Source organism: Melopsittacus undulatus, chromosome 1, assembly GCF_012275295.1.
Source record: "Melopsittacus undulatus isolate bMelUnd1 chromosome 1, bMelUnd1.mat.Z, whole genome shotgun sequence".
NCBI lineage: Eukaryota > Metazoa > Chordata > Aves > Psittaciformes > Psittaculidae > Melopsittacus > Melopsittacus undulatus.
This window is the reverse complement of record NC_047527.1, coordinates 52388510-52414875: the sequence shown is the minus strand read 5'-3', so window position 1 is coordinate 52414875 and position 26366 is coordinate 52388510. Positions and strand designations below refer to the sequence as shown.

General features: G+C 38.3%; 1 protein-coding gene across 1 annotated transcript; it reads right to left on the bottom strand.

Moving 5' to 3' along the window:
• Positions 1–379: 379 nt before the first annotated feature.
• RAB12 (RAB12, member RAS oncogene family) lies at positions 380–25770 on the bottom strand. The gene is made up of 6 exons (XM_005153482.4): positions 25355–25770; positions 12030–12090; positions 4798–4936; positions 4176–4265; positions 3135–3239; positions 380–2611 (listed from the first exon to the last, which is right to left on the bottom strand). The coding sequence occupies exons 1-6, from the start codon at positions 25584–25586 to the stop codon at positions 2498–2500; spliced, it is 741 nt and encodes a 246-aa protein (XP_005153539.1). The 5' UTR covers positions 25587–25770; the 3' UTR covers positions 380–2497.
• Positions 25771–26366: the final 596 nt, after the last annotated feature.

Here is a 26366-nt window from a genome sequence, read left to right as displayed (position 1 = left end):
TGCTAATGTAAGTTAAAACAGACTTAATGCTGCAGCTAATGGTCATCTCCCCTTCATCCTGTGACCTCTCAGTGGTTGTGCAGACCATTCAAACGGTTTATCATTAGATGTCAACAATGGCTGCTGAACTTCCAGATGAGGCAACAGAGCAACAAGAATAACCCTTTTCCCAACCCATCTTTCCATGGCACACTGCAAAGGCATACTAGGTAAAACAAGGACATAAATGAACTTTTTTTGACTGATATAAAAGTTGCAGAGATAAAATTAGGAGAGAAAACCCTCGTTGGTCTCATAGTACAATGGATGCAAAGCAAACAGGTTTCCTGAATGTTTTATAATTTCTAATGAATAATCAAACACACTTACATAAATACGTCTTTCTCAAATGCAATAATTTTTAATTTTTGGTACAAGAGACTGGAATCCCAATCTACCTATATACAAACAGCACAGAATTACAAAAAGAAAGTTTATCTAAGTCAAATTTCTTAATTTTTATTAAATCCAAAACTGCAGGAAAAAAAAATCACAAGTTTCTAAGTACAAATAAAGACAAATTGGCTAAAATAAAATAGTTGTCAAATTAAAACTCATTTCCATAATTTTCCCCTCCTTGCTACTGCCCACAGTACCATCAGAAATCCTGTAAGCACTTTAGAAATTGATTTCATCTTATCAATATGATAGTAAACAGGAAGTTTACTATGTAAAAAAGCAAACCATTTAGGCACAAGGTGGCAGAAGACATAAGCACAAATATCAACCACACTTCTTTACTTTGCCTGTTGAAATCCAGGTGTGCTAAGGACCTGCATGGTATTGTATTCAGAATGTCAGAGCTTACTCGGTGAAATAAAGGCTCATCTCTTATTTATTTATTAAAATGTTAACAGTTTGCTGTGTCTTTTTTCCTTCTAGAAAACAGAGAGAAGCTGTTTAAGTCAGTGGTATACTTTCCTGGTCAATTCCAGTGTTCTGGCTAGAAGAGTGGCAAAAGTGACAAACTGGGTTCTGGCACCAGAGAATGAGAAGCAGAGAAGCTGTAGTGTGAAAAAGACTGGTTCATACTTGTGTTGCCAATGTAATTAATAGTTTGGTGACCACCCGCTAAGATAGCATGACAAGCAGTCACATGCTGTTTGAAGGTATCAGCTGGGCTAGGTCATCAGCTGCTCTCCCAACAGAGCAGTGATCAAGGTGAACAACTAACATCTGCTGCTTTTCTAACTACACCTAAAGGAACTGTCAAACTGAAAATCAAATCCTAACAAAATTAACACAAGTGTTGTTCCATAGTCCAGATTCTACCTTTTACCCATCATTTGATACTTGCCATTCTAATAACAGGTGCAGTTCCACTGTCATTCATAAATACAAAATTTTATTTGCACTTCATTAGTTTAGAAAGACCACAATGTTTTTCAATACCACAACATTCAGGACACACCAAGTTATTCAAATATGTAACTATTGATTTACCACAGCTAAACTAAACAGTGCATTTTAATAAAAGATATACCAAAGATATAATTCACAAATTCATTATCAGACCAAAACCTAACACAGTATTTGCTTGATGGGAATAATTTCCATCATTAGGAAAGAAAATAAGTTTACCTTAGAGTCCCTTCCCCCCAACCCTACAGATGTCCAGACAAATACACATATATATTCCTTACCACAGGAAAATGTATCTTTTTTTTTCTTTTTTTTTTTTTTTAAGAATTTGTCTAGGACAGCAGCATTGCTTTTTATACCTTCTTTTAAAACTTGAATATATCTCCATTCTCTTATCGAAACTTAATGATTCTTGCAACCAAGTTTATGCTTACGCAGAAAATTATATATGCTATCTCAGAGTGCAATCTTAGATCTGCACCAGATGTGATGTCTTGGTACACAAAGAAAGGGTGCAGCATAAAACAAAATAAATAAAAGACTGCCAAAAAAATTAAACTTAGCTTTTCAATAAATCCAGTCAGCAGAGGATGCTACAGCCAAAAGTGTTTTCACTACATTAAAAAGGAAACATAATGCTGATTATGGAAGCTTTGTACATAAAGTCCTCTGTTTTTAAAAAATTTGTCTTTAAAATAGTTAGCAAAGCACCATATACTTATCTTCATACCAGAAGAGCTTCTGCCTGCCTGTTTATAATAACAAAGAACTATTACAACATTTATGTCAAGAATAGGTATAGATTTAATTTCTCCTCCTCCTCAACCAGAAGTGTGGTAAACCCCCCACCAACTGTACAGTATTTATAACACTGGGGCAATGAATGAAACATCATTGTGAGGGAGAGGGGTAATAATTAAATGTTATAGCTGAATCCTATATAGGATCACATATTTGCATATTTACAAGTTAGTGTGTAGCTCTGACTTGAATAACAAAGTGCAACGAGAAACTGCCGAATGATTGTAGTGCAGAGTAGTACAGATACTTTCTTTACCCTCCTGCTCCTATTTTTCACACTGTATGGAGTAACAAGTCAACAGCAACGGACATGTGGCCTTGGAGGAGGCAGTTCTGGTGGGATTTCTGGCTCTGGTTGCAGGGACAGGATACTGTTGGACAACTCATTTCTTATAACATCCAGTGGCATCTTAAAGAAAAGAAAAATCACCTGTAAACAGTCATCTGCAAAGAACTCGGCACAAAGAACTCGTTTCAAGAGTTCATTGTCAGCCAAAGCCTTAATTGAAGGATCTTTTGGTTTGTATGAGTGAACTACATTCTAGTAAGTTTAGTTAATAATTTCTTTCAGAAAAAAAGTTACAAGACATTGGTGAAAATAAAGCCACTTCCTAAACTAATTACAACAAATCACAACAGAACTGCCTACAAATGAAAGCAGGCAAACATACAGTCAGCTGCTGATATATATGGAAGTTGTAGCAAAGAGGAAGTATAGCAAATAGGAGATGTTTACCAAATTTGAAAGCAGTATTTATTAACAGAAGTGTTCAGCAGAGTCTGTGAACTACATCATGCTCACTATGTATTAACCAAAAATTTCACCTGACTGTGCACTTGCCCTCTATGTCCTCCCAACAAGTATCAGCAGTCACTATTTAAACACTGACCATTTTTGTGGTCAGAGGTGCTACCACCTCTATATATTTTACCTTTTTCAGAATGTCATCAACAAGTTTTAGAAATATTTCATCCACATTAAAATTATCCTTGGCACTTGCTTCACAGAACCGCATCCCAGTTATTTGCTGTGCAAACTGATGGAAAAGAAAACAACTACATGAAGATATGCACAAATAGCAACAAAACAGCAAAACAAGCACTCCTCATTAAACCTTCAAGGAAAACAAAACCCATAACCTTCCTTAAATCTGCAACTAAAGTCTAATTCAATTAATAATTCTGAATCTCCGAGGTACAGCAAATATTGCCACATATAATTTTCACTTTAAGTCTGTTTACTTGAAAAGTGTGCTGCATTTTTCCAGACTTAAGTCTGAGAAACTCATGTCTTCAGTTAACATGGATTGTTGCAGATTGCCAAAAAGTAGGAACTTCTCACAAGAGTTAATCTCAACCTTACTATTAAAATTCAAAAAAGAGAAGTACAGATGTAAGAATTAGCCTTGACTCCAACAGATAACAGGTAGCTGAAGGAAAACGTTTTGAGGATGTCCATACTGATTGTGTCCTGATGAAGATGGTGCTATGATGGTCACACTAAGATGTATCCTTTTGTCAAGTTCCTTACCACTTTGGGAGTTGGAAGAGAACAAAAGAAACATGAAAAGGTGAGCTAAGTAATCAAGCAGGACTGCTGCCTGTCCTAAGGTACTACTGAAAAGCATGTTTGGAAGAAGGCTCACAAAGATGTGCTGAGCATTTGTGAGTCAAGTTTCCACTATATAATCTTTCAGAGCCCAAAAAGGAGTATCCCCTGAACTACTGTGTAGTGCAAACCAACTTGTAGTTTACTCTTTCTTTAGATCAAAGACATGCTGTTCCAGTATCAACACATATATCTGCACATTCCATAGAAGTAAATACCATATGGATTTTGACAGAATGCCAGCACTCTCAATATGCTTCTCAATATATAAGTCTGAACAAGGCTAGCTATGGATGATCAGCAACAACCCCACAGCAGTTTTGCTTCTAATAATAACTAAGAATTTGGTTAGACCTGTTCTTACCTTTTCTCCCTGCTGTCGAGTAATCTCTCGATCAACTTCACAGTCCAGTTTATTGCCAACTAACAGAAGCTCTGCATCTTCTGAAGCATACTGCAATTAGAACATTTTTAATGAACTAAATCTAGAAATGTAAAGATTGTGTAATGTAAACACAATATGAAAAAGGGCAATTTCCCTACTAAATAAGGAACCACACCTATACAGTTTATATGCAAGCGTTCTTTCCAAAAGGTATTTCAAAAATCTTCAACTTCAATTTTTAAATTCCATTTTTAAAACAAGAATTTAGAACTAGCTGTTCTAGTTTATCTAAGAATGAACAGAATGACCTTATTTCACAGACAGGAAACAAAACTCGCCCCCAGTGAACAGGTAAATGAGTAATGTTACATATTTCCACTAAGACAATTGGAACAATTCTAGTTCAAAGAAGTGGGAATGGACAACCATTTTGCAAAATCAGTGCATTAATGTTAACTCCTGGCTAAAAGAATCCACTGAAAATTAGTCAGCGTTAGTTTAACAATCCTGTATCAATGCTGTTACAAGTCTTATAGAGTACTTTTGAGGAAAAAATGGCTTCTTACAAAAACTACATAAAAAGAAAATACTTAAGGCCTACCTTATCAATCATTTTCATCCATTTTGGCAAATCGTCAAATGTTTCCTTCTTGGTGATATCATACACCAAAATAATTCCCTTGGCACTTCTGTAATAAGCTGAGGTAATGCTGTTGAATCTCTCCTGACCTGCTGTGTCCCTAAGAAGCAGCAGCAAACATTGGCACAAATATTTCACCAATTTGCAAAGTACAGAATAACTTTGTTTACATTTTAATAAAAACGTCCCCACACTCATTAGACACTCTATTTCCAAGTTTTCCCTCTATATGTGGGAATTTCAGGGAAAAAAATTAATGGAGCAGCACTTTCAATCATAGAAAGTTTTGTATCCAGACTACTTATCCCATACTAACTTTGCCAAGAAAGGCCACCAAACAGTTCTACATGTGTCTGAGAATGGAGCCCCTTTTGTGTTGTTGGGGTTTGTTTGTGAGGTCTTTATGTTTGTTTGGGTTTTTTTGTTGTTTTAATAGCTCTGGGGAAAAAAAAAGAAAAAAATAAATGGATACATGCTTATCAAACACAGCCAGACACCCAGCTATAAAACGAGCAATGCACTGATCACTATGATTTGAGCTTTCAGAGCCTTTCTGGATCAACCACAGCAATTCAACCATGGTTCCAAAACTAATGCTACTGGCAAAGCTGAATGAAAAGGGTGAGCAACCACTATGTCATATGGTTTTTGAAAGTAGATGCCTGGCTTTCATGCATGCATCTACTAATGCAGGTGTTCAAATAACATTTCCATTCTCATTTTTATCACTGTAGGCGTTTTGGACAAGGGTATTTACTTTAGAGGCTATTTTCCAGCAATGACACCAGGTTGTCTGAACTAGCTACAGATTATGTTCCAACGTAGATGAGACAGAAGGGCTATATTTTACTGAACCATGAAAACCAGTGAACTGCTTTTAATATCATCAAGCCTACTTATGGAAGACTTTTGGCAGTTTAGTATACTAAAAAAAGTAGCTGGTGCATAATCCTAAGTCTTAAAATGTGACTGGTATCACAACTGGAAAGTAAGTTATATGGTGCCCCAAAGAGATCAAGCATTTGCTGTTTGAATTCAGACTCCAGGGTCAATAGATAAATTTGAAATTTCACTGTTGGAGCACGCCAAAAGATGGACCAAAATTAAGAGCGGGTGCGGAAAAAAGTTCACGTGTGTTGGCACTCAAAAGGAACTCTCTTTAGCAGTCACATTTTAGACAAAAGGAGGAGGAGGATGAATTTGGGAATGAGATTAACAATGGAGACCTGAAACACTTGTTACCAAAAAAAAAGTAATGTTCACAACATGCCACACTGATTATCCTGAAGAATTCTCTTAAAGTTTATGCTCAACAAGCAGTAGAATAGAGTACCACAAGCCTATCTCGATCTTCAAAATGTGTTTAAGAATTTCAGTTAAGCAGGTTTGTAAGTGGAATATTTTCTTCTGAAATTGCCACAAGTGTACTTGATAGCAACAAATTTTTGCTAGCAATTTCACAAAGTAAAGCAGTGTTGATAAGAAATAGATTTGAAACCTCTGCTTCATAGTCTGGGGAAAAACACTAACACTTCACTGCAAGCCAATGGCATTGCAGCAAGGGGCAGAAGAGAATATATCACATTCATTTTTATTTTATTCAAATCCCATTCTCTACTCAGAACTTCTGAGTTACATTCATACAAATTTTTGGGACTCTACAGAAGGTGAAAACAGGCAGCCTGTTTCTGTAAGGTCAGACCAACTTTAGATGGTGAATTGGTTGCTTTCTTATCACTAATGAGGCATTTTTATTAAAGCAATGTAAGTTCTGGCAGCTGAAATTACATATGTAAGTATTGCTCAGAGCTAGTAACTCTACTCGCTCTTCCATCACTTCTTCGCTATGGTCAGATTTCATTTTTGAAAGGTGCTTTGGATGTTCATTCCATTAAATATTTAAAAATTCTAGTATGAACCGTTGATTTTCCACATATGGATAACATTGCTTTAGTACTTATGAACATACTACTCAGAATAAAGACCTTGCAGAGCAGCCACTGCCATGCCTTGCTAATCCATCATACTGATCAACTGTATTAAGGATGAGATCCTTTTAGTTCCATCATTCTGCAAAGACATAACTAGATGGCAGGTGGAAGGGCATATCTCATGTGGAAGAATGCATCAATCCCAGCTTTGGCCAGAATGATGGGAGAAGAAAAATGTTCCTTCCCTTCCTCCCCCCCTCCTGACCAATCTTCCCTGTTTTCTCTGTGCCCCTACCAGAACACAGAACTAAAAGGGCTATTTCAGAGTCACCAGGCTAAGGACTTACAGCAACTCCAGCTCTGAGAGACTACCAGATCACTCAGTTAATATATTAGAAAAAAAAAGAGGAAACAAACACACCAGTGTTCAACTACCCTCCCTGAAGACAGTCATCATCACTGGATAAGCCTAGGGGTAAGCAATAGAGCCAATCATGTAACATTACTCTCTTCCACTACAGCTGTCTTCAACTTCACGTTTCCCAATGCCGCTGAGTGCTGTATCACCAAGTCTACCTGGTACTATCAGCCTCTTCTCACCCCACAACACCCTCAGGCTCTTTAAGTTTATAGTATTCCCAGGCTGTTGCTCTTCTCAGCTGCTGTACCCCCAGGTACTGCATTCCCCTTGTGTAGGCTGTTCACACAAATATCACACGAAACTTGTAGGCTGGCTTGCTGACTATTTCAGACACACCACATACTGTGGCCAGTTTAAAACACCCATGGACAGATAGCCTGGCTAATTACAGTGTATTATGGCTGACTTTCTTGGCCTTAAGTCATTGATTTCCCCACACTTCATGCAACCAATGCCTCTACTGATGCAGCAAGTTTAAATGAAACCAGTCAACAGGTTTGTGACTGCAAGAATGATAACCCTTTCTGACTGCAAGAATGAACCCTTTCAAACTAAGATGAATTTGTGGTCTCTAACATTATATAACATTGTACTAGTCTTCAAATAGTAAAGTGAAAATTGGAAAACTATTTCTGCAATAATTTTAGAATGCAACCCCCAACTACCTAAGTAAGCTTTTGCTTGAGTATCAAGTTGATCCTTCATGTGGCAAATCTCATCTGAGCAGTTCCTATCTTTTTTTTTTTCATGAAAATGTGCACTAAATTCTTCTAATATTGAGGGAAAAATTACAAACCCTAATGCAGAGCTATTATTAAAAGCATATCTGACTTAAAATGCCTTCTTTCCATGTGCAGTGCTGGAGCAACTAAGTTGGTTACATCATTTTCATCAACGTATTACACTCCTGCCACTGGACTATTTTAATAAGAACAGCTACTGAAGCACTAGTTGAATGCTGGAAAAAGTGTTGAGCACTATTTAACTGGGCTAACAGTATGCAACTTCATTAATTTCATAAGTGATACTAAGGGCTACTAGTTCTTTACTTGCTCTGGTCAAAATCAACATAACAGAATAAGACAGTTCAATTAAATTCATAGAATCATAGAATAGTTAGGGTTGGAAAGGACCTCAAGATCATCTAGTTCCAACCTCCCTGCCACGGGCAGGGACACCTCACACTAAACCATATCACCCAATGCTTCATCCAACCTGGTCCTGAACACTGCCAGGGATGGAGCATTCACTGCCTCCCTGGGCAACCCATTCCAGTGCCTCACCACCTTAACAGTAAAGAATTTCTTCCTTATATCCAATTTAAACCTCTGCTGTTTTAAGTTTCAACCCATTACCCCTTGTCCTATCACTACAGTCCCTAATGAACAGTCCTTCCCCAGCAACCCTGTAGGCCCCCTTCAGATACTGGAAGGCTGCTATGAGGTCTCCATGCAGTCTTCTCCAGGCTGAATAGCCCCAACTTTCTCAACCTGTCTTCATATGGGAGGTGCTCCAGTCCCCTGATCATCCTCGTGGCCCTCCTCTGGACTTGTTCTAACAGTTCCATGTCCTTTTTATGTTGAGGACACCAGAACTGCACACAATACTCCAAGTGATCAAACTCAAGAAGTCCAAATAATAAAATACTACAACTTGATCAATGCTTCTGTCGTCACTAAAAACAAAAAACAAAACCAAAACCAACCTGGACAATAGACTACTCCTTTTTAATAGTAAAAGTTTTGTGGTTTTTTTTTTTTTAATAAATTGTTCTAATGGAAAAACACCAGTATTTCTAAATTATAATCAGAAGCAGTGTATGACTCCTTGACTACCTATCATCTGCCACAATAAAATCCCACAGCATGACTGTTTTTCTGCTTCCAAAACAGAAACTAGACACCACTCCAAAAATACAAACATTACACCAAACAAAAGCAAATAGAGAAAACACACAAAGACCATTTCAAGTGTTGACATGTCATACTCACACTATTTCAGACTGCATAAAGTACAATACAAATACAGTTTATCTTAATTAAAATAGGTCTGGATACTTTTTACTTTACATAAATGTTCTTTCTAAACGAACACATGGACAGACTCAAAACTGGAACGAACAAAACGACCACAAGGACAGACTCAAAACTGTCTGGCTCTGAAGATAAATCAGTTTTTTATGACTGGTAGTGTGAAGTGGCAATAGAAAGGAAATTTTTAAAACACAGATAAAAATTTAACACTTCCACATTCTCTGTGTTTTTATGGACCCTACATGGAGTATTTTTTTAAACATTTTAGTTATTTTAGAGATTGATTTTAGTTGTCAAGCTGAGCTTTCTTCCTCCCACAAAACACAATTACAGTTAAGATCTTTTTCTTATATGAAATTATTTATTTCAGAGGACCTGAACAGAAGGAACTACATTCTGTTTTATTCCAGGATAGCTGATCTTTTCCTCAAACTACTCCTCAACCTAAAGATTTTCCAAGACAGTAACTGTCCATTAGAAAATGCCAAGCTGTCAGAATGTGAAATTTTTATGAGAAGGAACCAATTTAAACAACCTTCAGAAGGAAATCAAAACTCTTGCCTTGCCTGGCCACTGGCTTCCTTGGCATTTAACCTGCAGAGGTACCAGAGAGCCCCTTTGGCTTCGCAGCATGGAACTGGGTGTAGTGGTAGGGAACCACAGCTTCCAGCAACCACATCCTTTCATAAGGGAAGCCAGAAGTGACAGCTGCTTCTGTCAGCCAAGTGCCCAAAAGACCCAGGTAAGGGGGCACAGTCAGACACACTACTGTCCTGCATAGCAACTGCCAGCACACCTATTCTTCAAAGCATGAAAGAGGGGGTTCCTATTATTTGGTCTAACAAGCTTTGGAAAAACAATGACTGATTCACAGATGCTCTTACTCACTTGGACACTTCAGCTATCCAATAGTTGTCATTACTTTAACCCACAGCCTGAGCTGCATGCATGCAAATTTCTTACAGAATACATGAGGTTGTTTCAGCCAAGAACTGCAATGTGAAAGCAAATTTACTCTATTTACGACTTCTGGCAGCCCAAGGCGCACTACTACTATTCCACGTGGCATAGAAAATATGGACACCACTCTGTGCTCTCAGTGCTGCTCTATCGTTTAATTCTCTAACGAGCAGGATTATGCTCCTCTCATAATGTTTCCTGACTGAAACTCAGGGACCAGACAGGAATAGGTAAGCTACAGGTGAAAGCAGACGCCTCTGTGATCCTTAGTGCACAGTATTCCATCAGCAAAGGGATACAGGAGACAAGACCAATTTGTATACTACTAAACATGTTATATTAAGGGATTTAATCATATTCTAAAATACTACCTTTTTATATTCAATTTTCTCCATTTTAGCAGGGCTTCACACAGGAGTAATGGTCATATTTTAGCATCCTATCAATTTTTAGTTTTAAGTTTTCTATATCCTACTAGCATATTCTCAATATGTGGAAAATAATGGCTTAAACATATCTTTCCCAACAAGAGATCACCCCTATAAAGTATTTATTCAACATGAAGAAATTGTTTGATAAGCTTAGCACATTTCATAGCAAGAATTCATATCAGGCATACAGTAGCATCTCTGTATCAGAATTTTTTTGTTACCTCTGTTAGCTTCAGCAGACCCTGGCTAACAATTGCTGGCTCAACTGCCAGCCTTGTGGTCACAGGTTTCCAAACAGGGACAGATGATGGATGAAGACATGCCACTAACATTCAAGTATTAGGTGACTGATGATACCAAAGATGAAGCAGCAGTTAACTCAGAGGGAAGCAAGACAGACACATGGTGTGACAGAGTTGATGGTGACCTGCCAAGAGGAGTTAGTAAGCTGAATTTACTGCATCCATGTAATTAATGAGAAACCACCAGAATATCCCAAAAGTGTAACAGTGAGTATATTTAGAGCTTCCTCCCCGCTATGAACTGTTAGCGACTTTAACTACAATGCCAATTATGCATCACACACTGTTAATAAACCAAAGCTAAGCTTCTACACAGCAGTATGTAAGTTTAATGTATAGAACAGCTGGTTTATTCTCTCATAAAAATGTTTATGTATTGTATTACTTTGCATGACAAAGGAGCTGTTAAGCTCAATAATTTCTGAACTATAAAAACTGTATTTATCATTGACATGGAGAATCATTATCAGAAAACATGTAAACTACTCCACAAAGGAAAACTTAGCTCAGACTTTGAGTATTCTGTCATAGGACACTGGTATCAGTTAAGGTGTAGTCTTATTTGTATGGGATCATTTTACTTCTCAGTGTTGTTTTGAGTGGATATAATTTACTTAGTCTGGAATGCCCTTCACTTTAAAGTTCTTTACTATGGTTCCAAAGAGACAGCACTACCTATACCAAGTTTTAGAAAAACAGTTTAGAAAACACTGGACAGTTGTTTTAGAATTGTTGTTACAATTAAAGTCAGTTTTAAACAGTCCAGAAAATAAAAAAAAATAAAATACAACAGCAGCAGCAAAGTGTACTTTTAAATAGTGTCTATTTAACAGTCACCTTTTGTTGTTTGTAGAGCTCCTAATTTTGTTTCTTACATAGATTACGTAATTCTTTTTGGAAAAGGAGCCTGAGACCTCTTTACCTCCCCTTCTTCCCCTTTCCCCTCATAAAATTCTAAGAACTACTTGGTTTTGCTTAAGTCTTATGGGAATGGCAGAGGAGGAACAGGGTAAGAGCTAAACCAGCTTATTACAGTTAATAGTATTAGACAAGCATATTAATTCATGCTAGAACAAAAAAAAACATACTGCTGGTTGCACATTTGTTTTACTTACCAGATTTGTAATCTAATTTTCTTTCCTCTTAGCTCTACTGTTTTGATTTTAAAATCAACACCTATAAATAAAATACAGTAAACAGAAAAGGAGGAATAAGAAGCAAAACTAATGAGTGTTGTTTTTTTTTTAAATAATTTTAATATCAACTTATAACAGTAAGGGTTTGCACCACTATGGGTCACATTAGGAACATCATGGGGATTTGATAACCAAGATATAGTCTGTGAGCCTTCCAATTTGGCAGCATCACACCATAAACCTTTCACTTTGTGCAACACTTCCAGCAGCAGGTAAACCCAAGGGAACAGTAAAACAACAGGCAGGGTATGTCTGTTTCCTCCCTATTTACCTTGACTCTAAAGTACAAGCCTGCTCTCCCTCCAACTGGCACAGATGCCCTGGAGCTGTGGAGTGAACCAATCCCTCCACATCAGTTTTGCTCTCTGTTAAAAGGAACAATACACATCTGGTTTCCAAGCTGGATGCTTAGCTTCTGTAAAGCAATTTAGTAGAAAGTGCTGGAATAGCGGCTGGTTTATGAAGTTTGTCAGCACTGTCATTCTTAATTCCTGCAAATACATATCAGCAAATTGCTTAGATTTAGAAAGGGTATTTGACTTTTATAATTTCTTTTATACCTGTATGGTACTTTTATCCATCATCTCAAAACTCCAACCCTACTCTGAATGCATGCTAAATATAAAACCATGAAGACCTTGTTAGGCAGAAAAATTTTTCTTCTATTAAAAAAAAAAAAAACAAACCCAAAACAATCCTAGGCTGGCAATCAACAAGTCAGACATACTATGATCAAACAATACCTAAACACAAAAGATTACCATCTCAACTACAAGAATATTTCAGGTTATAAATGTCCTACAGTATCACAGCATTTGTAGGTTGTGAACCAGTTGACTTTTGTACATATGTGTATGACGAGTTTTGCTTCAGTTCTTTCTGAACATCATCTCTTGTAACAGTGATAAATAAAATAGGGGGAAAGAAAAAAACAAGAGAAAATGGTACAGACTAGTACACTTAAAACACAAAAGTGCAGAAGCATAGTGTGAAACACTTTCACTACTTCACGTACAATTGTACAGCATTGGGATCAAAGTGAAGAGGAAAGATTTTTTTTTTTCTGTAACTACACATTTTCCCAATGTCAGCCCTTGGTAAAAACTGAGTGCCCCTGCTGATGTTGTTAGAATCAAGACTGCATTGTAACTTTGAAAAAAAGGACTGACCTTGGCCTTATGCAAAGTTTTAAAAAATTCTAATAATTTAGGTATGGGGGAAAAAAAAAGGGGGTATTTTACATCCGGCTACACATTGTTGACTTAGCATATATTTCAAAATGTTTTAAAGACAGTTATGCCTGTAAAGTTGTTGATATGAGACAATAAAATGGAATAAGTTTTAAAAAACTAGATACGCTTTACTGATTGAAATATAAAGGATACAGTCAATTCTATTTTTATCTTGCAAAACAGGTTGCCACTATTCAGCTAGACTAAATAAATGGAAAGATCACTGATCTTTATTCTCCTTAACAAAAATCCCTTTGAACAGCTTGCATTTGCCCATCACATTGTGATAAAAGTATTTGTTACCACCATAACATTTGTCCTCCTTCTCCATTAGCATCTAGCACACTTATTCACCAATTCTAGGAGAACTATTCAGAACATACGATGCTTATACTTCATTTACTAAAATGTATCCCATTCAAACCCTAGTAAAGTTCTTAGCCAGTACAGCAGCTGAAGAGTTAAACTGATTTGTACTATGGCTTACAATTTTAATGGCAATTTTCAAGTATTCACATGCAAATTGAAAAAAAAAATAGAAAAATAGGATGATTATCATTTCAGGGCATTTATTAATCCTCATGTTAAGAAACAGTTTCTACACTTCTGAAAAACCACCATCTGCATTAGTGTAACAGCAGAAGAGAGTGAAATAATCCAGCTATGCTGTACTATCCAAAATACGGGAAATAAGAAAAGCAGTAATTACAAGAATTCTATTAATGAGAGCTGTCTTTTTTTATAAAGAGACACACAACCATTTCTACTGTTAAAAGTCTTCTCTACATAAATACATTCAGACTATGAAATACAATCGTCTTAATTGTCATAGCTTTGTCTACAGCAAAGACAGGAACTTTACTTGCTAAGGATATAATAGGTATTCACTAAAATTGCTTCAAATCTCTCATTTCTCAAGGAAGTTTGAATTATCCGCCCATGCGTCTCAACTCCAATTCTCAATCCTGCCATTAACTCATATACAACACAGTATACAATATGCTTTTCACCTGAGAAGTTAGGGTAAAACAAAAAAATAATCTTGCTCTTCTCTCCCACAGAAACACAAGCAGAAAGAAGGTGGGTATACAGGTGGGTATACTTGTCTTAGGCTAAAAATTATACTGGTAGAGGAGCTTGATCTAAGCAGAGAGAGAATATAGCTCTGCTGTTTAAAGAAAAAGCCCCACTGTCACACAGCAAAAAGGAGTCCAAACCGTCTCCAATCCAAAATTGGGCCATAAAAACCCTCAAAGAAATTTCATGCAAGTTTCACTAACTTCACAAAAAATATTTTTATTTCTGTAGAAGTTGTTTATGTGAACCAATGAACAAAAAGGCTTTGTTGCATTTTTTAAAAGGAAAAATAAATAATGAACTATAGAGAGAAAATTCACCTGTTATAATACATTTTCAACTTGGGACTTCCTGGGACTAGCAGACACAACATATGGAGTAGAAAACAGCCTACATATCAAAGAGATGATTTTAAAATACGTTAACAGTGTACTTACTTCAAAGGCAGATCTTTCTATTAATCATCTTAAAGTCAGACCATGAAACATTTCCCCTGTTAAATTTTGCAACAAACAGGGCAAACCAGTAACAGTTTTGGAAAAGCAGACTCTTCTACAGAACTGTTTGAATTATTTAACACTTAAGTCAGATAGCTTGCCAGAACTAAACAAAGGTTGCTCAACTGCTTTTCATAATAAGGAATGCTCTGCAAGCATCAACACAATACCAAAAGCTTTATGTATGCCAATACTGAAAGAAAAAAATCTGGCACCTTTCCTTTTGCACATGAAGAAACAAATTCCTAAGCCTGTCAGGTTTCATTACCATGCTTCACCATAGACCTTCCAAAGGTAGTGCTTCGAGTTTACGTACAAATTAGTAATTTAATTAAAACAGCAACACAGTAATTTGTTTTCCACTTCAATTTCGAGTATCATCTTAAGAAAAAGTTCAAGGAAACAAATTATTTAGCTTGATTAATGTCAGTGAAAATACCTCAACGAAAAGTTTCTCTATCCATAAAATTACTCCAGCTATTAAAAACAAGATGAAAAACAATATTCTCTGAAAGTCAGTCAGAAAACTAACACTTTCCATTATTACAGATAACAAATACTAGTCACACATGACATTCAGAGTTATACAACTGCACCTTTTCATTGTTTGTACTTGCAGTTGTAGAATAGAAGATTTGGACTAACTCCTGAAAACTCCAATTTTTCAGCAAAATAACTGAAAACAATTCTTTTAAGTATCTCCATTTGGCACAGCATAAAGGAGATATTAAGTCTGCTCTTAGGAAATGGTGTTTGGGGTTTACTTCAATCAATACAGTATTGATGCCAGCAATACTTGATAAATTCTTTAAAATCCTTCCTTCAACAAACTCCTAATTTACAGTTGCTCTAAGCAAGATACATGTTTCTCAGTCTTGTTAAACCTTATTCTAAGACATGTTGAGTAGAGGAAAACTGTCAGAATTTTTTCAGGTTTCATGCTGTTTGTAATGATAGTTGTAGTCCTTGCACAGCTACTACTCCTGTAAGCCAGATCCCAAAACACAACTAATACCCAAGTTTAATAAAATTGTGCATTTGTTCTGTGTTCAGTCCCACCAAAGGCTACTTGAAGCTATATAGCTGCATGAACAGTGGTGTGCTAAGACACGTGCACTGACAGACAGGACTGGTATAACATTGTACTAGCACAGCTACACCAACAAGTTTCCCACTGTGCACCTCCAGTTATGGTGGGTATCGCCTGAAAGGTTGTCAACACCAGCTAACACAAGCCATTTAAGCATCTTGTGTCCTTAATTATGTAAATAGAACTGAGGGCATGAGCTTATATATAGTTCAACAAAACAGAGGAATCAATAATTACTGTTGACAACTGCATTAAATGTGAACAGCATGTCTTATAAAAATAAAGGATTTTAGAAGGCTCTCTTCAGCTGCTACAACACCATCAAACTATTGCTGGTTTGCATGCTACCTAGTTCGCATTTTATATGCCTTCTGGATAATTTATTGTTAATGAATAACCAACTGTACCCATGTCAGTGGAGCCAACAAGTGCATGTGCTTATGATCATACTGAAGTGTGCCCTTTGTCAGGTCACAGTGATGTGAGGGAAATGAAAAGGCTTATCAGAATCTCCCCTGCAATTACAAATTCAGCCTCCTATCCACGTATCAGACTTGTATGGACCACAGGCAATCAATGTATTCAGCTGTTCTAAAATCATTATACTCGCACTATTAGTAAATCCAGATCATCACCTCTCTTTGTATGATTTAAAGTTGTGCATTTTGGATGTCAATTTGACCCCCATTTTACTCTGGAAAAGGCTTGGGTTTTTTGTTTGTTGTTTTTTTTCAACTAGCAATCCAAACAGACAACCCATACACATTTAAGAAGTAATGAAAAAGGCACAAAAATACAGATCTCAGCCCCTAGTTTGGGTTTCTGATTTTGTACCTGTGAAGTGTTTCAAAGTATAGGTCTTCAGCTTGCCCTACCACTAGGAACTACAAATGAGTTACTTCCCTTTCCCTGCAGGCTAGGTACATGTCAAATAAGGCATTGAGTATATTAACACTTACATGGTGTGTGTAAGGTAAGATTATTAGGTGAGGATTTTCAAATTTTTATACAAAGCACACTGTTCATAGCACATGAACTTTAGATTAAAAATATGCTTCATGCAAATGAGAACATCTATTACGACAAGCGCTCAATTGAAACTATGCTTTTTTATTTTTTTTCCCCAGGGAAAATAAAGGGCTAGTAGAATAGACAAGGGTTTTTTTTTTCAAGTCTGTTAAGCACACTGTTAAGCAAACTGTCTGCACTCCTTTCAAAAATAAACAGCCTTAAAGGAAAGAAAACAGACACTCAAAATAGAAGTGCACTAATGAAGCTCTAGATAAGGGTAAGTCAGTGAGGGTGATTTATCTTGTCACTGAACCAAACTTCAGACCATTCCAAACTTGAGACTGAAATCCAATAAAAATGGAGTCTAGCCCAGAAAAGATTATAGCATATTATTTTCTTGCCCCAAACAGGAAATAAAAGCTATCTATGAAAGCACAAACTGAAACATACACAACTGGGTCTAGCCTCTGTCTTTAAAGCCAAAAATATTTGTTTAGGAATAAAACAAATAGTGAAAAAACTTCTTAAAATGTATTTTATATTTATGTTTTCAATACTTTTTCTCTCCCCTCCCCACTCAGTGCCAGAAAAAGGAAGTGGAAGCTGTTTTCCTTAATGCACACAGTGACCTTTCTGAGGCCAAGATTTCCTGATAATAAAATTAAAGGAAGAACTGGGAAAACAGATGCAAATGGAGCACAAAAAAACCCCTCCAACTAAAATCAATTCCAACAGACTAAATTTGCATAGGCCTATTAGTGATTTGCATCAAAGCAATTCGATCAGTGAAAAATAATTAGACCATATTTAAAGAAACACAATCAGTTTAAACAATCAGAGGTTGTTCATTAATTAACCATTAGAACAAACATATAATTCAAAGACCGCAACAGTTTATTTAATTTGGACATCTGACAGCATCATATAGATAAATTTTCTTAACTTCTGCTACAACTAATGAGTGAGGTCACATGCTTCTTGAGCTACGAACCAGCTTCATTAGACCTTAACTAAATACAATACAACACTTAGACCTATCCAGAAACTATTGAAGTCAATGAGAAGATGCTCAGTAGCTTCGATACTGATTTGTACCGTCTTTCTTGAGATGGGGGAAGCCAACAACAACAAAAAGTACATGGGGGGGTAGGCAGGAGAGGGGAAAGATTATAAAAACTGTTTGGAGAAAAAAACAAACCCAAACACACTGTATCTTATTTTAACTTAAGCTGTAGGACATGCAGTTAATTTTAACATACACTAAACCACAAACACCTCTTTCAAACTGCATGTTATAAATTAAAGATTTGCAAGCATTATTAGTCAGATATGAGCCAGTTTGGATATTATTTTAGAGGCAGGTAAAGTTAATTGTCCATAAAGCTTCAGCATGTAATTCTAGAATGACTGACATGCAGACATTCGAGAACTGCTTGCCTAAAATAAAAGTGTACCCGTATCTCAACTGGCAACTGGGCTACAGCCCAGAGTGGAACAGATAAACCAACAACAGGGAAAAAATAATTTATTAATGTATATGTCATGACTAAATGTTGAAGGTGTAATTTTAATGAGGTTTTGGAACACTAAGGTGATTTTTGAATGTCCATCATACATCCTTTAAACATTCCAGATCTTTAGTACTTCCAAACTCCATGAGAATGGAGAAAGTTACAACTTGTTTACATTCTTGTGGACAGTAAATTCAACCTTTCACAAAACGTAGGCTTTTGGCACTATTTATGGCACAAAGTTCAAAGTGCACACCAAAATTTTGATAAACAGAATGAGGTGGAAAGGGAACTTGTAAGGAATAAGACTCTGTGTCTTCCAAACAAGACTTAATTTCAAAACTTCTGATTACAGACAGGAAAACATAGTGAGCCACTGGTCTACCACTACCTGACCTGAACAGAAAACTGCATATGAAAAAACCCTACATTAATGAGCAGCACTATCTAGATTTTAAAAAGGTGGAATATATTTCAAAGTAAGACTGAATTTAGTGTTTTGGTTTGGGTATTAAGTTTTCCAATCCTTGACATATTGGAAGAAATAAGTTATAAAGGTGTTGCTATATGCTGTTAAACAGTTGCAATCTTAACTGGAAATACTAATCCTGTTTAAGGACAGCCTAGTGAAGATAGTTTACAAAGATTTCAGCATGTTTGTGATGAAAAGCACTCTAAAAATCCCGTCTCTTCAATTTTTTAGTATAGGTAAACTATAATTATTTTGCATAGTGCATGCACTATTTTAATTAAATGAACATTTAAGCTCCCAGCAGAAAGTCCATAACCAAGACTCATACGACCTGACTGTACTTTCTTTCCTTTGCTACTGACGTGCTCAGCTGTTCACAGCAGAGACTGAGTTTGACAGCTGCATTCCACTCTCCTTGCAAACTAAACTCTATATTCAACACCATTCAAGTGGCCTCTTCATTTTGCCTGTTGCTTTATTTGTACATTCTCATACATGTACTAACTAGGCATCTAGAAGGTGTTCTGACAGTTCTGTAGTGTTGATATAACCCAGTACCAGCACATTTCTATCAGCTGAAGTTAACATCTGATTTACAAATGAAGAAAACAAATTCAATTTCATACTGGCTTTTCTTTGCAAGCTTTTGTTAATTAAAACCCTCATACCTCCCCAAAACTGAGTTCTTGAACCCTGGTAATTTGTGTCACCTACCTAGTACGTATTTCTATTTTAGAATATAGCTTTGTTACGTTATGAGGATTCATTATGCATAGAAAACAATTGCTGACTACACCAAATGCTGTAAAATGCTTAGCTGACACATAAGGCAAACCATGACTTGCCTGGTGCTTTAGGCTGGTGTAGTCTCTTGTGTCAATCACAAGTGGCTACACTGCTCCTAAAGGTAAAATACAGCTTCCAGGCAACACAGGCTTCTACTGCAAGTTTCATTTCCTAAACTCATGGTTACAGAACTTAAAACAAACAAGACAAGTTCATAGGTACTCTCTAATTATCTAAAGGTTTTGTGCAAGTCAAAATTGTTTTCTATGAGAGTTTCCAACCTCCTGCTCTCTTTTATTTGCAGTTTGTCAAGCAGTTGCAGCACCATTAATGAGATACTTGTTTATTTACACTATTTCTCTCTAGCCAAAAATCCAATATATAAGAAAATATATGTATTAACACCCTGGACATGCAAAGATAAGAATGACTGATTCTCAGAGAAATACTTATCACTGACCAGAATTTTCTTCCTTTGTTTGTACAACAGCAAAAATGTATCAGTCTGAGTTCACAGCTGATTCTGTGTGGAAAGCAAGAACATCCTTCTGCTATTTTGTCATGAGGTGGTAAAGCAAGAGACACCTATTTCTATCTTACCTTCCCCTTCCCCACCCCAACTAAGTTTTCAGTGCCATCTTATGGAAGGGGAAAAACAAACTTTAAAGAAAAATTAAAACAGATTATACTTATCACAAAGAGTACACACACATACAAGCACAGCAAAAAGATAAATGTTGTTCTAGTTGATAAGGGATGTTTTCTGGAAAACTTTATATAGATTGTTCTTAATCTCAGATTACATGAGATTACTAAATTTGTTTTTAAAATAATTTTAATTATTATTTACAGAAAACTATTTTTCAAAACCACATGCCACATTTATAGTGCTTGTGAGAATAAACACTAAGTAGGTAACTGAAAAACTGATGAGCAACTTCTAGGGCAGTTCTGAAAAACGACTAATTAATACTTTTTAAATGAATAGGCTGATACATTTAAGTGAATATAATTATGTTATATGACAAGCCTTTGGGAATGGAACTTAACATTTATGTTGCTAGTCCACATTCTTTAAGGATAAGGAGAATGAGGAAAGGGTTTGAATTGTGTCAGAACCCCCAAATATATGTATGCATATATATGTTTGTATACATGTATAACATATATATGTGTGCATGGATTAAAACTAGAAGCTGCCTTCCTTAAGATTACTCTGATAAAATATAAACCTAAAGTTTTCACCACTGATATTGTTTATTTGATGGACGTTAGGCATTTTGCATGGACATGGGTATTTTAAAAAGAACTGATAGAGAAGACTTCTTGGAAGAAAAAGCTATGGAGTGCTGTAAATCTAATGAGTTTCCAACTTACATGCCATCTCACACTAACATCAAAGTAAGGTGAAACAAGGTCAAAGAGTATTTCTGTGAGTCAAAGGAATCTTACACTGCAGTACATTTACATGCCACTGATCTGGATCCCATAAGCTACTATTAGTCCAAAACAGGTCACAGGTTGCCACATTTCCATCCTGATCCACAACAAATCTTTCCACTACAAATTTAGATGAGTAGCTCCACCTGTGATTTTGCTTGTAAACCAGGACTAAAGAAACCTTCAGTGTTTACAGGTCTGACTGTAGTTTCCTGTGAATAGCTCTGACCTTACCAAGGACAAGGCCTCTATCCTGGGATGCTTTCAGACTTGGTGGAAAAGAGCTGAAGGATAAGACTAGGCCTCGGAAACTTCACACACTAAGCCAGCATGTAAAAGAAAAGCCAAGGGAGCTCAACTTGATTTGAGTGGGAGAGCCAGCCATCTGAGAGGTGAGCCAGTGTGGGGCCTCAGGGTCAGAGATTAAAACCCAGAGAGAAGGGTGTTGCCTGCAGCAAAATTAGGTAGACAGGAAATACTGCTGAGTACAGGAATTTTTTGATCTGTCATGGAAGAAAACCAGAGGAGAGAGATTGGGAATGAGCTAAGATTTGGTATATGCAGGTAGGACAGACAACTGTGAGACTTGGACAGATGCTGGGAAGAGAACAGAGAAATTTGACTGCTAAATAAAGGGACTCTGATGAAAAAGAGGGTGAAATAGCACCATTAAAAATATATATATATATACATATATAAATTATAACATCACCACTATGGAAATCTGAATTAAGATGAAATTCTTTCAGAATAATAACTACTTGGGGCAGGGCAAGGAGTGGGAAGAAGCAAAGGCAAGTATTCTTCCTTCACTTCCCATCTTTGAATCTTTTCACAAATGAGGCAGTGAGTATTTATCCACTACTTTTGGAAAGATCATCCTTTCTCATGCCAAATTTGGCATTCCTATTTTTAATTGTCAAGTCTGAAAAACCTCCAAGTGACAGTTTTGGGTTTTGCTCCTGTATGAATAATGCAGGTGCATGGGAGTAAGATAACAAACCATAAACAGAGAACAAATTGTATTTAGAAAAAAAAGATGTGTATTTTGTTCGTTGACAAAGATAATTTGATGCCAATATTACCCATTGACAAGTGTTAATCCATTATAGAAAAGAAGTTACTGTAACTCCTCTGGATTTAACACTGGCAAGAAGAGAGTAATTTTACATCACTGAAGATACAGAGAAACATATCTAAAAACAATTTCTTCACCCAAACAAGTAATAAAAATAGTTATAACCTAGTAGTAAGAACAAACATTCAAATCCCACATAAAATTGGAAACAGCAACATTATTTCTCTGTCAAGCACATGCTAAAATCAGTAAACATTTGAGCATATTGAGTATTCACAGTACTATGTAAATAGCAGACTAAGTAGACACAATATTCTATGCAACTAACTTAATGCCCAAAATAAATACATCAAAAGAATTTTAGATCAACAGCACATTGTGTGCCGTTAGGAATAATGTGCTGAAATCTGCCAAGCTATTTTTGAACACTTTCAAAGAACTTCAGTATTTGAGACAAGACTGAAGACATGTTGATGTGTTTTTATTACAGAATTTACCAATCTGGCAGTGTAGTCTTCTTAAATTAGCATTAAAATATTGTACCTTTCTTAATTGAATCTATACCTCCCCTTTTCAGCAGATACACTCCAGTTTTCAGAGACACAGCGTTATTATCCTAAACAGCACTTAGGGGCAGGAGATGGCCAAAGATTTTGGACATGTGCATTTTTCCACTGTCTGAGAAGACCTTCAGGTAGCCTGTACACTTTCATACAAAAGGTAAAGCGTTGAAAGTTGTTCTGTTTGGCCTATACTTCCATGGGTTTAGAATTAAATCAGAAAACGTAGAAGCCATGGTAAAGGTTAAGGGAGTAAATATGTATTCTAGCATGGTATTTAAAATACAGCTTCACTAATATAAGGCAGATACAACAAATTTTAGTTGTTTGCTTGGTTACATCCCCTTTCAAATTTAATGTTGACATATACTCGGTTTACAAAACTTCTCCTGGAATCAGATCAGCCAGCCACAAGGTTTTCAACAGTATTTCAAAATATGTTCTCCACTGGTAACTCTTGAAAACCAGGGCAGCAAGTGGTGGCAAAGAAAGGGCTTTATGATTTCAACTGTGTATCAAAGTCTGACCTCAGGTCATTTTGGAGTATGGGTTATTTTCAATTTACATGAAATGTTATTAGCAGAGGTTACTTTTTTTACTCTGTAGTTCAAAAAAGTAGAGTGCAAGCTGTGAAAAGCTCTTCCACTTGGCAGTCAAAAGATCTGGGGGAATCTCAACAGCTCTCAAGTTTAGTCAGAGGACCTTGAAAGAATGCCGTTAGTGCAGGTCTTTCTAGATGTATTTTGGTACAAGCTGTTTCCTTATGGTGCTTTATGTTGGCACACTTTGCACATCAAACATTATGTAATCTTCTGTCTAGCAGCATACCACGTTTATTTCCTGTTTCTTTTCTAAAATAAGGAATCTTCTCTGCTTCAATCACTGTCTGAGTTCTCTAGTGAATCAGTTTTGCTTCCAAGGCACCAGCCTGGAAGTCTGAACAGGGGTCTAGAGCACCTACTCTCACTTCTCAAGATTTGCATCAGGAAACTAACCCTAGCTCCAGACAGCAGCCCAACCTTGAAGGAACCCTTAATGCTGGTCAATCCAAAGAAGATGCATGTGAATTCAAAACAACATACAACCTGTAGAATTCATAAATAACACATTTCACTATTAGTTCTACTTCCTCAGCTGTACTGTATCTTCAATGAAGTCTGTCCATCTACAGAAGTAATCAGTATTTCTTAATTGCAACATATCACTTGAGGATTAATGCTTCTGATACATTACCATTGTCTAACTTCTACAAAGTTACCAGCTTCAAAACAAAGATATATTGACAATAACCACGCTAATCTGCACTACCAGGTTTTGATTTTTGGAGGACCTAGAAAAGAGTGAAATAACTGACAAAATACACATTAAAACTAAAGTAAAAGTAACTGTATATTGTTTTGTCACTAGAAGACAATTTTGGAAAGTAATAATTTGGCATCTAAAAGGCAATACAATCACTTTTCATCAGATGCCATAAGTTTCCTCACATTCCAAGCAACAATTAACCTAAGCATACACACTATCCAATGACACAGAGTTAACAAGCACTTTGCTGCAACACTAGGAGTTCAACTCCAAGGACAGGACTCCAATAACAATGCAGACTAACTTGCTTGTTTTCCTTATTTTACCCTTTTGTGTATATTAAAAGGCAGCAGGCCTTAAATTACCCCCAAGACTCAGAGAGATGACTAAACCATAAATAAGACAGTGTACTACAGAACTAGGAGGCTGCTCTCCAGTTAGCTACGTGAAGAGTGAAACACGCAGCATGCTCAAGAGGTACTACTCTTCAAGAAACGAAACATAACTTCCTAAGATCTAACATCATGGGGGGCGGGGGAGCTCTTGATGAAGTCATAACATCAAACTGAAGTTAATCAGGCTATGGTCTGAAAGACTGTTTGAAGTCCCACTGACTACACTGAATGCACACCGTGCAATCTTTCAACTCCCGAAATACTCCTGTTTCCCTATATGCAACACATAAGACAAAAAAACCCATTTTACCAACCATCCCTAGTTTACTGGTTTTTTTTAACCTGTGCTCTTTGTCATTAGCAAGGCTGAAACCCAACACCTTCTCAAAACTTGCAATGATGTAACTAGGCCGTCCACGATCTCCCCATCAAAAGATGGGAAGCTCGGCACCAAGGGCTCCCGCCCCACACTGCCCATGAGTTTTCCACTGTGGAAGTTGGAGGAACCCACCCGGCTTGAGCAAACCTCACTCCGCCCGTGCGGAAGTGGGACAGGGACCACCACCACGCACCCTGAAGGGGACGATGCCTGGGAGGCCCAGAGGGCACACCCTCAGGCCGGCATGCGGGGAGGGGGCCAAGCTAGGGGAAAGGCGGGCGAGGGGCCAGGGAAGGCGGCAACCACACAGAGTCCCGCGTTCCCCGGCCGGGTCCTGCGGCAGGCTGGGCACAAGGGGAGGACACCCCCCTCCCCCGGGACGGGACGAGCACGGCCGGCGGGCTCCCTTACCCACAGTGGACTTGCAGGCCTCGCAGAAGGTGTCGTCGGTGAAGCGCTCCATGAGGCTGGTCTTGCCCACCCCCCGCGACCCGATGATGATCACCTGCAGCTTGAAGTCGGCCGGCCGCGGCGGCTGCTTCCTGCGGCGGGACTGCCCCCCAGAGAGAGCCGGCGAGCCCGCCCCGAGGTCTAGCCCGCCGCCCCCCACCCTACGCTGCGGCAGCCCCGAGCCCGGCTCCATCAGCGACGCATGCGGCGGCGCCGCGCTGGCGCCGCGCTCCCTCGCCGCGCCCCGCGCTCCCGCCCTCCCTGCCACCGGCGCCGACACTGCGAGCCAGGGGTGGAGGGGGGACAGGAAGGACGAGGAACGGCCCGGCCCGAGAGGAACAGCAACACCGACCCCGACAGGAACGGGAACTGCGCCGCCGCCGCCGGGAGCGGCGCACCCAGCCCTGCGCCAGGCCGCGCAGCGCCCCCTACAGTGCCGGAGCCGCGGCCACGCGCCGCAGTGCCGGGGGCGGGGAGCGGCGGCGCTCCCGTGCCGCCCTTCCGCCGGCCTTGGGCCAGCCGCGCGTCCCCGTCGTCCTGAGGGGGCTGGCGGCCGGGATGTTGCCGGTGTGCGCCCCGGCGCCGGTGGGGAGGGCGACCCGGTGGTGCCTCGGCCCCTCCTGGGAGGTGATCCGTGGTGGGCCCCTGCCTGGCGTACCCGGAACGTGTGCAGTTAGACCGCGCTTAGTTGCCCCGTGAAGGCTGACCTTACCGGGGCGGCGGGCTTTACCCTACATTTGCCTTCAGGTAGTCAGAGACCTCAGCCCTGGTGGAGGTCCTGCGTGCCGCAGCACTCGCGGTGCTGGTGTCGGCTAGGCTGGATTTCAGTGTCAAACCCAAACCCAGTACTTGAGCGTATGGATGACATCTTTGCTCCTGGACATGGAGCTTTCCCTAACCACTGCTTAGGCTAGCTGTTCAAATCCCAAGCAAAGGGGGGAAATGGCATTAGAGGAAGTAGTGTCATAAATCA

What these genes read in the sequence shown, in the direction of transcription:
- RAB12 (XM_005153482.4), bottom strand. Translation starts at nt 25,586, where the DNA reads ATGGAGCCGGGCTCGGGGCTGCCGCAGCGTAGGGTGGGGGGCGGCGGG. An exon ending in AAAATTAGATTACAAATCTG is followed by an intron (nt 4,937 to 12,029) that starts GTAAGTAAAACA and finishes GCTGCTTCTTAG; the next exon opens with GGACACAGCAGGTCAGGAGA. An exon ending in TTGATGACATTCTGAAAAAG is followed by an intron (nt 2,612 to 3,134) that starts GTAAAATATATA and finishes CTTTTCTTTAAG; the next exon opens with ATGCCACTGGATGTTATAAG.